Source organism: Acinonyx jubatus, chromosome A3, assembly GCF_027475565.1.
Source record: "Acinonyx jubatus isolate Ajub_Pintada_27869175 chromosome A3, VMU_Ajub_asm_v1.0, whole genome shotgun sequence".
NCBI lineage: Eukaryota > Metazoa > Chordata > Mammalia > Carnivora > Felidae > Acinonyx > Acinonyx jubatus.
In genome coordinates, this window is record NC_069388.1 from 111,324,823 (window position 1) to 111,341,562 (window position 16,740).

At 41.1% G+C, this 16,740-nt stretch overlaps 1 protein-coding gene across 9 annotated transcripts in view; it reads right to left on the reverse strand.

Moving 5' to 3' along the window:
- Positions 1 to 16,740, reverse strand: part of LTBP1 (latent transforming growth factor beta binding protein 1) — a 397,389-nt gene that overhangs the window by 181,184 nt on the left and 199,465 nt on the right. For all 9 annotated transcript variants that reach the window (XM_027033528.2, XM_027033527.2, XM_027033526.2 and 6 more), the window contains 2 exons: positions 10,859 to 11,083; positions 9,211 to 9,485 (listed from right to left, as the gene is read on the reverse strand). In XM_027033528.2, coding sequence (XP_026889329.2) covers positions 9,211 to 9,485; positions 10,859 to 11,083 — 500 coding nt within the window. The remainder of the gene's footprint in view (positions 1 to 9,210; positions 9,486 to 10,858; positions 11,084 to 16,740) is intronic.

Here is a 16,740-nt window from a genome sequence, read left to right on the forward strand (position 1 = left end):
TGACCCCTGGAAGCCTTCAAGCCACTGAGAATATAGCAAATGAGGGAGCTGCACAAGATCACAGACAGACTAATTTTCTCATGCAGCTCCATTAACTAGTTCTGAAAAATCCCTTCGAAATGGAAATTTCCAATCTGTTGGCCCAACAGCCATTGCTAGAATAAATGCACAGTCTCATAAAAGGGCCTCACTGAAAAGAATATTCCATTTGATACACTGATATGTAAATTTTTTCATTCACAAAAGAAGACAAGAGGAGAAAGAAAAAATGGAAGGATGAGAAAGAAAAAGAAACCTGTACTGTCCTCAATGTGGGAGAAGGGGCAGGGCAGGGCGATGGAGTCATTGTCATCTCTCAACATAGGGCAGTGTTGCTTTTTCTCCACAAATTTATGGGTCAGATTCCAGAGGACTGGGGTTTATTTCGGTTTTTCTGTGTGTGTGTGTGTGTGTGTGTGTGTGTGTGTGTGTTTAAGTAAACCAGAATGATTCTACTTTGTTTTAGCATTATCTCAATTCTAAGGGACCATGTTGGCAAGGCCAAGAAACAACAGACCCAAGAATACCAGCTGAGTCTTTAAACATTTTTGTAATGTATAGAGCCTAAGTCAAACATCAATTCAAACCTTGGGCTTTTTTAAGTTTATTTATTTATTTTTGAGAGAGACAGTGAGTGTAAGTGGGGGAGGGGCAGAGAGAGAGGGACAGAAGATTTGAAGTGGGCTCCCTACTGACAGCAGAGAGCTTGACATGGGGCTCAAACCCATGAACTGTGCGACCATGACCTGAACCAAAGTCAGACGCTTAACCAACTGAGCCACCGAGGAGCTCCAAACCTGGGGCTCTTAAAACTACTTCCGGCATACTGTCATCTTCAAATGGAATGACCACAAAATCATATCACTTTGCCAAATTCGGAAGTGACATAACATGCTTCCACTCCAAACTGCCCTATAATTAATCTCAAGGCCTGTTCCTCAGAAAAAACAGGAATCTAATTATTAATAGGGGTATTATTTGAGTGAGCCCTAGAGGCATAAAACATGGAAATTTGATATTTCCAGTCATGATAAAGGCACTGTCACTGCCAATAAAATGAAAAACATCTGAGAGGAGGTGCTTGAAGAGGACCAAGAAAGCATAAACTTTGCTATTAAAGAGATTAGGGTGAGGGAACAGCCAAAGCTGACGTGCATAGGTGCAGACATTGGCCTAGGTAAAGACCAGTATCAGGCAGTAGGAAGGGTAATACGTCTAGGTCATCATCCATTCTCTCAAGTAGCCTACTTCAGTTCTAAGAATCTATATTTTGATTATCCTAATGTCTTTGTCCCACATTCCCCAAGTAAAGCTAGCAGTTTCCCTGGCCACTGGCAGAAGCCCAGAGACATGCAGGCACATTCTCTTTCACATACAGCTCCTTCTCCCTTTGGGTCTTTACTGATCTTTTAAACTCGAATGAAGAGAGGCCCTGAATGAAGTCTGTCTGGCAAAGGCTGCTGGAACCAGACCAGCCAACACTGGAGAGCTCCAGGCACCCATCGCTGACACGTGTGTGACACCTTCGGTGATACCTCCGCAGTTGACACAGGTAAGGTTTGGCAAGGGTGGCCATTTTAGAGCCACTGAAGACAACCAGACTCATTAACACTCAATTAAATATTTCTTAGATTATGTCAAAGGAGTATTTGAGTGGGACACTGAAGAAAAACCCAGATGTCATAGGAAGGGCCTGGTGTTAATGGTTTATTCCACCTGAAGGAGGCCAAACTTCAGTAAATGCAATCAGCATACCCCATTGGGGCTCTCTGCTCACAGAGAAGGCAGATGTCTGGTAGCCCTGGCCCTGCCTTTCCCACTCACTGCCCCGCAGTACTTCTGCAAGATGAAGGCCAAGTTCACCAGGGACAGACCTGCCCCCAAAAGCATGTGGCTGGGGAAATGGGTAAGGGGTGAGGGCCACATACACACCTGTACCCAATGCTGACCCAGTTCTCCTTCCCACATAAGGGATGATATGTAAGTGAGAGGCCAAGTGTCTTTGGTAAAATGTCTTACAGTTATTCCTTCTTAAATGTTTTACTTATTTTTTGAGAGAGAGAGAGAAGCAGAGAGAGAGGGGGACAGAGGATCTGAAGCAGGCTCTGCACTGTCAGCCAAGAGCCTGAGATGGGGCTCGAACTCACAAGCCAGGAGATCATGACCTGAGCTGAAGTCAGACATTCAACCTACTGAGCCAACCAGGTGCTCCTAGTTATTACTTCTTTAGAAGTCTCATCGATTTACGTAGCTTGTAGACTGAGTTTAGGGAAGTAGCCAATGTGAAGAGTGTCACAATGACTCTAGCATCACCCCTGTCAGAATATCCTAAACCACGTCTTTTACCCTACTTTTAGGCCTCATCCTCACAATGCTCTTAGGTCACAGCAGAGGGGACTTTGTGGAAATTAAAGAATAGGTTTCTAAGCAGAACATACTCTCCCAGCTCCTTTAATTGAGCACTGAATTCTCATCCTCACTGCGAACAGATTTGCAAAGTCTACAGTCTGTCTGTAGTATCAATCCACATCAGTATCTATCCATACGTAGCTTTTCTGCCTTGTGGAACTCACAGACCAAGCATCTGCTTCCCTATTTTCTCACTGGCTGTTGTGTGGTAGAAACCAAGAAATATTCTTCTTCAAAGTCCTGTCACAGAAAATTGAGCCTTTAAAAAAATTTTTTTAATATTTATTTTTGCAGGAGAGAGAGAGACAGAGCATGAACAGGGGAGGAGGAGATAGAGAGGGAGATACAGAATCCGAAGCAGGTTCTAGGCTCCAAGCTATCAGCACAGAGCCAGACGCAGAACTTGAATTCACGAACTGTGAGAACATGACCTCGGCCGAAGTTGGATGCTTAACCGACTGAGCCACCCAGGTGCCCCGAGACTTTCTAAAAAAGTACTTTCAGGGGCACCTGGGTGGCTCAGTCAGTTAAGCGCCTGACTCTTGATTATGGCTCAGGTCATGTTCTCATGGTTGGTGAGATCGAGTGAGCCAGGGACTGGGCTCTGCGCTGACAGCATGGAACCAGAGCCTGCTTGGGATTCTTATCCTCCCTCCCTCTCACTGTCTCTGCCCCTCTCTCCACTGGCGCTGTCTCTCACTCTCAAAAGAAATAAATAAATTTAAAAAAAAAAAAAGAAAGATAAAAAGTACTTTCAGCCGTGTAATTAGGAGAGTTCCCACTTTGATGAGATCACAGTTTCTTGTTAATTTCTCCATGATGGTTACTTTAAAAAAAGTTTTTTTAAACAAAAGTCAAGTCCATTTGTTTGGCCCTTCCAAAATTGTGTGTGTGTGTGTGTGTGTGTGTGTGTGTGTGTGTGTGTGTGTTAGGACTAAGATTTAGAGCCTGAGGATGTTATGGAATTTATCTGCCAAAAGAGACCTATCTCCAATTATATAAACTTTTTCTCCAATGGCCCATCCGGTTTCCATTTTTCCTGTCTAAAGAGAACTGTTGGAACAACTTCTAGAACCTCTAGGAGGACCCCCAAATAATTCTCAAGTCATCTTAACTCAGTTTTGCTCCTGCTCTTCTTATTTGTATGACCGGGAAGGAAAGGAAATAAAGGCTTTTCCAGTAATTTCAGGATTTCACAAGTACTGCTCTCTTCTCTCCTTAATCCACATAAGGATTATTTTTTTTTTTTTTGTAGTGAATACATATTAGAGAATTTAAACGAAAACGCAGAGTTTGTTTCTTACGGTTTTGTTTTGTTTTTTTAACTGTTACGGGCGTTTTATGGTTGCAAGCAGGTTTGGGTGTTGCTTGAGCATCTTTATCTGTGCTAAAGCACTGTACTAAAAATATCTTTTCTGTTTAGACCTACTTCAGGTTTTCCAGTATTTCTGTTCTTTGTTAACTCAGGTGTTTATATGCGGAATTTTCTGTTCTTTTGGCATGTGCAAAAGGAAGGTCTTGAAGAATCTGGATTTTTTGTCTCGTCTTGTTCGTCTGTGTCTAATTAAGGGGCATGTTCCCACATTTAAAACAGCACATGATTGCACAACCAGGCAAAGGCAGACCCAAGCATGGACATGGGACCCCAAGCCCTACCTCGTGATTCTAAACACTTCTCAGATAGGGTCTTTTCATACCATCTGGCATCATTAGGTCACTGCAAATGTTTGTTGCCAGCAACTGGGCAACAAATAAAACCTGCGTAAAACAGACACTCAAATGCCAAGTAAGTTTCAAATTTGGGTCACTATTAAGAGAACCAACTTAAAACAAAGGAAACCCTTGTACAACAGAAAAAGTATACATATTCAATGTCCCTGTGATGCAAAAAGAAATTGAGGGGGTATTTTCTGAAATTTGGCCTCTCCTTAGAGATGAAAACCAGCACGGAAATGTTCACATTTCCAGCATGTGAAATAACACAAGATTTTCCTAAAAATAGTTGGTAATTTTAACCATCGGAAATTGTAATTCTAACTTCATCTATACAGTGAGTAGACTTTCCAAAATGTTTTCAAATATATACAGAGAACACCCCCCCCCACATCTACTTCAGGTAGCACAGAGAGATAACTGCCAAAATTATGACTTGTTAACTGCTTCAGATTCGATTTACATTCAAGAAATCCATCCTCTTAGCCATACCATGCATTCTATTAATTTCTGCTCTTTTAATACTTGAATATGAATTTAGCAATGCCTGTACCCAGCTCGATTCACACAGAAATCAATACTCTATGTGATCTAAAGAAGAAGTTATTTTTAGGACTTAAAAGATGGAACATCACTTTCTCCAACAGTAAAACGATAGGCCTGATTCCTCCCCCAGCTCTACCCCCCCCCCCATATCTTGCCACACTCTGTCAAGTGTGTGACATTATAAATTCCCAATCCCATTATTCCTGCTCTTTTCTCTTCATAATACAGCCAAAGAAATGTCCCCTGTTCTCACAAATTTATCACCACTAGAGCTATTTGCTGCTCAATGAATCTTCTCCACTCATCTGCTCTCGCTCCATCTCTGAAACAGCATTAGACTTCCTGACTGATACTCAAGAACGCACCACTCTTGATGTCAGTCAAGGATGGGCTGCTTAAAACAAAGATGTAGGGGCGCCTGGGTGGCGCAGTCGGTTAAGCGTCCGACTTCAGCCAGGTCACGATCTCGCGGTCCGTGAGTTCGAGCCCCACGTCAGGCTCTGGGCTGATGGCTCAGAGCCTGGAGCCTGTTTCCGATTCTGTGTCTCCCTCTCTCTCTGCCCCTCCCCCATTCATGCTCTGTCTCTCTCTGTCCCAAAAATAAATAAACGTTGAAAAAAATATATTAAAAAAAAAACCCAAAGATGTAGCTACTCATCTTCATCTTACAACCCTCCCCCAGGGTTAATCAATCATTGTGAGCATTTATCTGATTTCTGAAGCAAGGAAGTTCAGAACGGTCCAACTTATCACATCCTTTTTTTTTTTTTTTTAAATCCCCCACAACAGCCAATAATCAAATCCTGATGCTTGATTCTTTACAAAAGCTCAGGAATTCATCTTTATTTTCAAGTTAACTTCTTAGATTGGACCCTGGTCAATTCACAAATGGACCGAAGCCAACGTCTCTTCCGTGGCCTCCTCATGTCTACCATCCCCACATCCACCCACCCCATTCTTTCCAAAGTTGAAACTTTTAAAATTACTCTCTAAAAATTCATAAAATGTATCAAAGTTACAGCTTTCGAGTTCAACTTAAAATTTGATTACTCTGAGTCTAGAAAGTTATCATTTTTGTTTCTTTTCCTCAAGAAACTTTCACATATTCTGACAGTCACTCGAATACCTACCTCTCAGGGTCAACAACTATTCCAATTTTGTCTTATTTGTGTATGAAATGCATTTGAAAATAAACCATAACCATCACGGTGTTTTACCCCTAAAACTTTTAACATTCATCTCTCAAGAATAAGGAATGGTCCTACAAAACCCCCACATCATTATCCTACCTAAATAATAGTAATTCCAGAATATCATCTAATATCCAGCCCTATTTAGATTTCTCCAATATCCTTTGGAGCCGGGTGTTGTGTGTGTGTGTGTGTGTGTATTTCTAACTAAGAGTTGATTAAGGTTCATATGTTACATTTGTCAATGGGTCTCATTTGTCTCTTTCTAGAAAAGTCACTCTGCTTTTCTTGTTTTCCCTCATGAGAAGATTTTTTCTTTGAAGAAGCCAGGTTATGATATCCTACATTATGAATCTGTCTGCTGGAGGAGATATGTGTGTGATATTTTTAGTTTGTTTCCCCTTTGCCTATGAGCTAGACAGGTTACGTGTAAAGGCTTTATTAGATTCAGGTTAAATATTTTTGGCAAGAATACTTCAAGGATGATGTGGAAACTCCATACTGTGTCACATCAGGAGGCACATAATGTCAGTTGTCCCACTTGAAACAATTCTGAATTTGACTGCATGGTGAAGGGGGGCTTCATGAAAGTGTTACCTTGATACTAAGTCATTTATATCACACTATGCCTCAGGTGTAAGGGGCTTGTTATCTGTACAAATGCATGCCAGGAATCCCAAGCTATTTCGCTTCTCTGGTCTTTCCTAACACTTCCTTCTCCATTTCTTGCCATGTTCTCTTTCCTTTAATTCTTCTCCCCCACTTCTGTGGGAGCTTGCCTTCCTAACCAATCATGCATTTTCCTCTACCACTGAAGCAATTCCTGACATTCCACTATACAAAGATGCCCTGAATTTAAATACATGATCATAGCTCATGGTCAACTTTCAACCCCAAGTTTACTATTAGAATGTGCCATAGACACAAAGGCAGTTTCTGCCAAATTTGTTTCGTATGTGACCTCTCATGGTAACACATAAACACAGTTACTGATAACTCTTAAGGCATTCGAAGTCTCAAGAGCCAAAATCTGCAGCTAATGAGAGTGTTCCCACTAAGCAACGCAATGCACACCGAAGGAGCATTTACACAGTTGTTTCTGCAATTCATTCAAAAATCTACCTACACCACCTCGTGGAGCTTTGTTTGCAAACTAACTATAGCTAGAAAGCACACATATTTTCCAGCACCTCTGTAGGGACACGTCTTATATACTATTGACTATTTGTCAGAAATGTATTTTTTAATGTCTCGATCATCCTAACTTCACAAATTACTGGACAATCATAGGCACGCAGCAACATTTCTCAGTAACAGTAAGAGTGTTTTCTTGAAAACAGGTCTTATTTTGAAGCTGGGTATTAGTGACTACACACGCAAAATAAATTAAGAACTGAGATCATTGTCTGGATCATTCTGACCAGAAGTCAGAAGAGTATCCAGATAAGGCAAAAGTATTCCACGGAGTTTGAATTATTTGGGGAACTCTACCAATTATCCAGCTCACTCTGACTGTACTGTCCAGCTTAAGCTTGAAAGTAAATAGTTTGTTTTTATCCTTTCTAGTTCGCAATCCTCAGCCTACTATTATACAAAACTGGTAAGTTTGTTAATACCTCATTTTGTTGCTTTTTAGGCTCTGTGTCCAACTTGGAAATTAGGGAGAAAGATACTGGGCACAGAGTTTTAAAAGGACCTGCCTTTTCCTTTCTCATGACCAATCTAAGCTGGAATGGCTAAACAATGCAAATGGCACCAATATCACCCTCTCTCTCCAAGGCTACTCTGGGGCAACATTGTGAAGTATGAAGTTTATCTTCAGCCCCACTATCCCTACCAAAACCTGACCTTAGCACAAAATCCAGTCTTTACTTCTAAGCTACATTTAAATTGATGATGTTCCTTCTCCAAGAAGCATTTGCTTAAACCTGGTCTTCAACTGAGGAATGAATAGGTTCCCTTCAGTGAGCATTTCAGGTATCTGTAGGCAGACAACAAAGGTGGTGTTTGGGGGATCAAGCCTTCCTTGCTTTACTAAAATTACAGGACAAAAGCAATCACCTACTCTATTTTTAAGTTTGACTATCTGGATAGATAAGTACCTTCTGAGCTAATATTTGCAGAGTTCTACAACATTTGCAAAGCAGACACATTACATGTCTCATCTTGACAAACCCCCATATTCTTATCTCTACCTTACAGATAAGGAAGCTGGTCTCCTAGCACCTACTGCTGGGGCCATAGCTCTAGCCAAGACCTTTAACTCTATTCACATGGGTTCTCTTTTCTAGCTGGGTCTATAAACCAATTTTGTTTTACTGCCCCAGAAGAAAGATTACAACCCTACCATACACTTGTCTAGTACCTAAAAAGCATTTTCTAGGTTTCTAAAGCAGTAACAACTGACTCTATTACCTACAAACACTTCACACACACACTAATTTTCTAATAATCAGGTAACAACAGAGGAATAATAATACATTTATCTCACCGACTCTTCTCATGGGGGATCCAAACCATATGAAATGACAAGAGCAGAACCACAGGAAAAAGCCACAACATTATCATGTGATCCGAAAGCAAGTAGCACAACATGGTTGGGGTAGAGGAACCAATATATTTATATTGTCTTTGCTATGTATATTCAACAGTGAGTTTTAAAGAAAACTCAGCCTTTCTCTCACTTTATGATATAAATATAGGCCTAAAGTGGCGTGCAAATTCAATATTAAAATGCACGTCAAACAATTCCTGCATTGCCATGGTAGTTACGAATTTTTATTAGCAGAAAGAAGATGCCAAGTTATCACTGCACAAAGGGGTCAAAATTCCTCTGTACCTACAACCTACAAACTGTTGCAAAAAGGCATAAATGTTTTCAAACATCTTTGCAGAATACATCTCACATACCATATCTCATGCCTGACTTATTTTATTCACAGATCACCTTAAGTGAAAAAATATATAAACAGGCAATCATGGACTTCTGGAAGCATTTCTGGAAGATCACTACTTAATATTATAGACTGAGTTCAGCAAACTTTTTCTGTCAAGAGCTTTACAGGCCTTATTTCAGGATTTGGGGACCCCATGATCTCACCAACGCTATGTAACTGTTGCCAACAGCATGGAAGGACAGTATGTAAATGAATGGATGTGGCTATGTCCCAATAAACCTGTATTTACAAAAAATGGGCCCAGGGGTCAGTTTGTCAACCCCATCTATTGAAAACCATTTTGCCAAGTCTGGCTTTCCTATTAAAATGCCATATCTACAATGCATTACCCAAATGGGCGGGGCAATGTTGCTTACCTGTGACCCAATGGTTTCCTGGAAGCACCGGCCAAGCTGCGTCTTAGCAGCCACAGGGTAGACGTGGGGAATGACCTGCTGGTGAGAGTACGTGGAATGTACAGTCTGGGTCTTCTGGACGGGAAGCCCTTGGTAAGAGATTTGGGATTGGCCCGCTTGAGCTTCTTTTGTCTTCTGGCCTGTTGGGCCATCAATTCTTGAAACCTGATGTATCTGAACTGAAGCCTCCGGAGGGTGTTTCACATGGATATTGACTATGTTGGGAGGAAATTTCACTGAAAGAGATTAGGAGAAAATTTTAGTCGTGAATAATTAACAAGTGAGTCAGCATGAGAGCAAATACAGACACCCACATAAACTTTATAGTACACCTAGTGTGTATGTATTTTTGCTGCACAGCCATCAATTCTGGAGAATAAAAGGGTACACTCAAAACACAAATTAAACCTGGATTTGTGTCTTTTAAAGAGTAAAACTGGATGTATAAAGAGACATTAAAACCTTTCACAGTAACACATTCATGAGACAAGAATATTCTGGGCGGGGGGGGGCGCTGCATGGCTCAGTCGGTTAGGCATCTAACTCTTGATCTCAGCTCAGGTCATGATCTCGATGTTCATGGGTTTGAGCCCTACATCGGGCTCTGCGCTGATGGTGCAGAGCCTAGTGGGATTCTGTCTCTCCTTTCTGCCCCTCCCCTGCTTGTGCACGCACACACATGCGCGCTCTCTCGCTCCATCTCAAAATAAATAAACTTCATGCTGCCTGTGGTCACAGGTGGGTACACTTTATCAAAGGACAGTAGTAAAGGCTCAAGAGTTTACTTTTGCATTTCTCAATGTTTCTATTGCCAAACTTGTAAGATTTACCTTTCTATGTCAAAAGAGGAAATACAGTTCCACAAGGCATAATTCCCTTATCCTGAATGTCACGGCATGTCCATACCTGTGGGACTCCTGAACTATGGAAATTACTTACACATGATATTTTATATCTGTATTTACTTTCTGCAACTTCCAAATAAAATTTCATCTTCTGATGCTAACATTCAAGTTTTAAAGACTAAAGGCCTTAACACTTCTCTGACCCCTTTTCAAAAATTGTTCATGTGTAAGAGATGCCAGGTTTGAAAGAATGAGTTAGTCATAGAATTTCTAAGCTCCAAGTGACCTACTTTACCTTCCTCTACAGATGAATAAATTGAAGCCCAGTGAGGTTAACTGATTGTTTATAACTAAAACCAAGCGCTCTTCAACTACAAAATAAACTCGATACTCACCAGCAGGTACTAGGCAATCCACTAGCTCATTAGTCCTATATGAGTCTGAACACTGCCTTGCTCATCTTTCTATTTCCTAGGCCCTGCCAGAAACATGAATGTAACAGCTCTTGGTGCTAAGAGCCAGCATAAAAGGATGGGCTCCTTTTCACTTTATTTCCTAGATACTAAATCTCTATGGCCTAGAAAGTACTGCAGCCACATACCTGAGCCCATTTTCTGTCCCTGCCACCATTTCCCAGGCCACAGATCACATACTTCTTTCTGTTTCAATACCAGTCCCGCCATCTGCAGATACGTGCTTCCACATGAGTTAGGCAGGTTAACAGACATCTGATGAATGGGCAAAAAGAAAATAAATAACCTTACCTTTGACTCCTTGTTGGCTAGTCATGGTCAGAGGCAAGGTATGTGTAGAGTGGACGACGTGCGTTCCCAATGCCTTGCCTGACTGCTGAGAATGCTGGTAAAGTTTAGGCACACTGGCACCATGGACCGGGATCTGACAAAGCTTCCCTGTGAAATTTGGAGGGCACTGGCATTTGTCTCTTGAACTGCACTGGCCACCATTCATACATGGAAGATGGCAAATTACTACAAGGGAAAAGAGAAAATGGGGACAGGTGGGTAGTTTCTGAAATGCTAAGTAACAACCAATCAACAGAATCCCCAAAACCCACAGCCCATGATAATCATCATATTCCTGATGACTTTAGTAACAGTCAACAAAGAAGTCACTACACTATGAAAACAATGGACTATTACTATCTTTTTCTTCCCACCTAAAGTCATTTAACTCTCCAATTGCTTGTGGTTGTTCTCCCTGACAAGGGAAAGAATTCAAAGTAGCCACTCAGGATTATTATCTATCACAGTGTCCTTTTCAGTATCTGTTGCATCCTATAATTACCTTGATTTTGTAGTGTATTACTTGTTTAACTGTCTCCCCAGACTATAAAGTCCTTGGGAAAAAGTGATCTGTCTAGCTTAGTGATTTTTACATCCTCAGCACCTAGAATAATTCCTGGCACACAGCAGACATTATTTCCTCAAAGAATAAACAAACAAATGAGTGTTTAAAACATCTCTTGATACAGGTATTCTCTTCGTAAGACATGGAACTAAGTGCTACCCAGAATCAGGGAGAAGAGCCTGAATCCTGCTTTATAGGAATATGCAATCTCCTTGGGATAGACCACAGTGAAACTGAGAAGTACCAGAGTGATTAGTAGTATGGGCTTTACCTGATTAAGAATAAAGAAAGATAAAAGGACACGTGGGGTAAAGAATTTTAAGAAGAGTTTTAAATTCTGGCTAAATTCAGCTTTTAGTCAACCTCCTAATTAACTAAAATTCTTCCTATCAGCCTCTTAACATAATCAGACTCCTACCAACTTCAACAGTAAAAGTGCCTCAACTCCATTTCCTTCCAGCTTCTACTCTCTTTTAAGTCTTCTCCTCTTTTAAGACCAACCTTTCAAAAGAACTGCCTCGACACACTACCATCTAGCTTGGACCAGGCTGTGCTTCCCTCTCCCTACCTCTCTTCTACATGACACTACTCTTGCCAAGATCACTCACGGGCTCCATGTTGCTAAACCCAATAGATGGATTTCATTTTTCCCTTGGTTTCCATCACATCTCACTCATCTATTTGTGCCCCTTCCTCTCAGACCATTGCAGAAATATTCTTTGCAGACTCCATCTCTATGCCTTTTAAGTACTGGTATGCTTTAAGTCTTGTTCTTAACCTCTCGTCCTTACTAATTCTACACACGCTGTTTCTATGATTTTACTGTGTTAGATGGTGATGTCATGCAAATTGGTATTTCCTAACCAAAGCTTTCTGCTGAGTTCCAAACCATCTACTACAATGTATCTTTGTGTAGATATTCCACACGTGACTCAAACTGGAAAGGTCCAAAATCGAACTCCTCACCTTCCCCCAATACTTCCATTCACCAAGTGGTCCTTAACAGAAACCAGACTGCTGCTCCCCCATTTCACCCATCCAAACGTCCAGGCCTAGAACTCCTCCCTTGTCAACATTCATCAAGTACGTCCATTTCTCTCTCATCACAGGACCTCTGTTCCTTATAAAACTTTATCACTTATAAATCTCACCTCATTCTCTTTTACTCCACTACACTGACTTTCATTCATTCCTTCAGTTTGCAGAGAACCTCTCGTGCTTTATCCACCCTGTATCCTTGGCTTGAACCCTCTTTCCCTTCTGTCCCCCTCAGCTACCTAACTCCTACTTATCTTTTAGACTCTGTTTAACCCTCACCTCTTCTAGAAGCATTCCCAATTGTCCTTCATCTGGGTTTGGTACCCCTCCTCTGGACCTCCATGGGTTCTCATTGGCTACTCATCACAAGTAAGCTCACTGAGCTTACTACTGCATGAGTTAGTTGTCTGACTACCTTTCTGTATGCATCATTCAACTAGAGTTCTGCGATCACGGGTTTCCTCTTGGTATGTTTTACTTCCAGCATGTAGTTCAGCTTTTAGAAAAAAGCTGGAGAGGCACCTGGGAGGCTCAGTCAATTAAGCATCCAACTCTTGATTTCGGCTCAGGTCATGATCTGACGGTTCGTGAGACTGAAACCATGTCCACCTCTGTGCTGAGAGTGTAGAGCCTGCTTGCGATTCTCTCTCTCTCTCTCTCTCTCTCTCTCTCTCTCTCTCTCTCTCTGCCCCTCCCCTGCTCTCTAAATAAACAAACAAACATTAAAAAAAAAGAAGAAAGCTGGAGATCAATGAAATACTGGATGAAGCAATGAAACAATTCATGCCTACCACTTTGGCAAATACCATTCTAGGTGCCACAGAAGATTCAGTCCCTGCCCTTCAAGAACAAAAAAAAAAACTGAGGAGCTAATACATGGTAACTATCATTACAGATCAGCATATAAGTGACAATCAGAAAATATAAAATGTAAATCCTGTGGAATATCAGAGAAGAGAAAACTCATTTCTGGGAAAGTCACAATAGACTTTACAGGGATAAGTCTTTGGGACTTTGGGATAAGTCTTTGAAACTGGGCAAGATTCATAAACACAGAAGTGCCTTTTGGGAAAATAATATGTGTAAAGAAGGAGGCAGGCATATTTGGGAGATAATGAGTATGGCTGTCTTGTTAAAACCTTGGGTTCCTGAGGCAAGGGGTCAAGTGATAAAATGGGTTGAGTCAAGTCAGACAATGCAAGCTCTTAAAGTCCTCCTGGTAAGAAGTGTTGGTTTTATTCTACAATCAGTAAGGGAGCTCAGAAGCTTTAAGGAGAGAATTCAGGAAGACTCAAAGACTGTTCCAGGAAGACTCCTCTTGTGATGGCATGTGAGAGTAGTTGGAATAGTGAGTGAAGGTGGGGAATTCAGTTAGGACACTACTTGAAATACAAGTTGACAAACACCCAGATTAAGATCACAGCAATGAGAACAGAGTCATACACAAATACAATGATAGAAGGAGAAATCAGTACAGCATGGAGATGGGACACAGGAAGTGACAAACGGGCTGCAGAAGAGACGGCGGAGGAGGAAGGAAAGAGCCAGGAAAATGACCAACGTAGCTGCCTAGAAACTCTGTCCGGGGCCTGCCCATGCTGGATGGAATGTGACATATGCTTTCTCCAGTGCCTGAGGTGCTAGGGAAGAGAAGTCAAAGCTGACTCCATGTTGAGTCAAACACTTGATTAGTCCTAGTTCACTTCCGATTTCAATTTCTAGAACACTTGGCTACAGTGGGTGTGCTCAACATGTAATGGGCAAGGAGAGCCAGGCCAAGATTTAAATGTACTACAAACAATTGACCAGAATAAGGCACTCTTCACTTTGCATAGTTCCAGTACTCTCGGATCTCAGTGGCCACAGTTTAGTTACGTAACACCAGTCTCCCCAATGACACAGTTCCAACTTTAGTTGTCATAGTGTATTAATGCTGAATTACATAAAGCACAAACTTTACTGCTAGCTTTTTCCTGCGTGAATGACACTCGTGGAGCACGAGCTCTCATCAGTCGTGCTTCTTCCAAGTCTGTCGGCAACTGGTCCCGACACATATATTGTTCAATTCGTGCACAGACAGCAAACAGGGAGGTGCGTTGCCCCCTCATCTCAGGGTAATAAACTCATAGGACATTTTTACACAAGTGCATAATCAAAAGAGGGTATGGGGCCAACACAAAATCAAAGTGTAACGAAAAAATTAAAAGTGGTAACAGTGGAACTGAAATTGGAAAGTGGTGATGAGGGAAAAAAATGAAGATGTCCCAGAGGAAGTGGCATGGAAGGAACGCTCCGTTCACAGCTGTGAAAGCACCAAAGATAACATGTTGGGAGCGGATCCAAACTCAGGAAGGACCAGGACAAGTCACTGTGGCAGAGAAAAGATACTCCACGCCGTAAGTTACACAACGAGATGAAAGCAAACTATTCAAACTACTCTTGATAAGTTCTACTCAAAGAAATAAAACGCTAATTCTTAGTGTTTCTAACATTTTAAATTCGAGGGCATTAACGTTAGTTGCACTTCTTTTTTTGCATTCCCCTATACATTTATAACTTACAATGAGGAAGCTTTCGTGTTTTGACAAAAAAATTTTAAAGGTCACGGAACTGGTCATTTTCCTACTGATTATTAAGGTCATTTTGCACAGTTTCAGTCTGCAGATCCTTTATTTGGTCCCATAGTAGCATGTAAGGTAGATTCCCTAGGATCTATACTAAAATAACTTCATCTCTGTCTGTAACCATCTTTTCTCTTCAAAGAAACGTTAACCAATTCACTTCCGTGAGACATTTCTCGTATCAACAGATTTTGAAATCTAATATGAATTTAATTAGTTTTGTTTAAATCTACCTTTAAAACCCTGAGGCAGGTTTCACATAAGTGTTTTAAGGATGCACCAGTCTAAGGGGATACAGCAATAATCCAGAATAGAGGTCTAGTAACCTTGTGTGTCTCTCTCTGTTCATAAAGGAAAGTTTCCGCCTGACTTATTCTAACCAGTGAGAGGGCACTATTTATAACTATTTATGATTGAGAGGTAAACTATCTATTAGCCTGTTCCAGCATTTTCTAAAATCTAAATTACAATATCAAATTCTTTGCCTCAATTCAGTAACTACACATTCAGTGCTTTGTGGCAGGCACTCTTTTTATAGTTCAATAGTCTTTTATGTCAAAGAAAACAAATTTAAAAATCAATCTACAACTTCAGGATTTAACTATGAATGGTTTCTTTCTGTTTCCAAATTCACGCCACTCTCAAAACAATCATCTAGTGATATACAGTCTGTGCTGCCAGTGTTCTAGAAAAATCTCAACACATGAAGAGGAAAAAGAGTAAGTTATCTTTAAGGCTGACTTGAGAAGGCTGGTTGTAAGTCTAGCTATGGCACATATATTTTAGAACGTGTAACCAGGAGGCGTAACGCAGAATGCTAAGAAATCCCATCTCCGTGGCGGCCTGACATTTTGCCGGCCATCACCATAATTCACGATACTGCATCACATGGCCACCTAGGACCTACTGCAAAGAACAAGAGGTATATGGGTCCTCGGCCTGTTATTCCAGAATGTGTGATTTCATGACAACCACTCAATGTATCTCACAGTACTACTATACCAGGTCAAAATGAGCCAAAGGCTCCATGTTGGAAGAACAGGAAGTTGGAGGTTTTAAATTTGTCAAGTATTTGAGTGTGTTCCACCATTCCCTCTGGTCTAGAAAACAACAACTTGCAGTACTCAAAAAATCGGGATGACACAACAGTCACATTTTGCGCCACAAGCTGGAAGTTCAATGGATAGGTATTAACGATTTGTATACAAATATGCGCCAAATGAGTTTTCTCAAGACGCATACTAAAAAAGCCATATTCTCTCTTTCCTGTTATCTCAGTTGACTATAAAAATACTTGAGCTGCTTGTCCCCAAAAGGCGCCCTAGGAATGTACTTGACTTTCCTACAGCAACATCCAGGCCCCTCCACCCACCCCCTTGATTCTCGTGCCAGCAGACAGACCGTTTCAAGTTATTGCGGCTAAGGCGGGACAGGGAAAACAAACCTCTATCTGAAGAAAAACCTGCATCTGTCATTTCACAGAACAGACACACACATGACTTTGACTTGAAGAACTACGTAAAGTTTCCCACTTGTCTCTGATTAGAAGAATAATGTTCCCTTAAAGGGTTTCAGCATTTTTGTTGATATCCCTTGGAGTATTTAAAACACACACACAC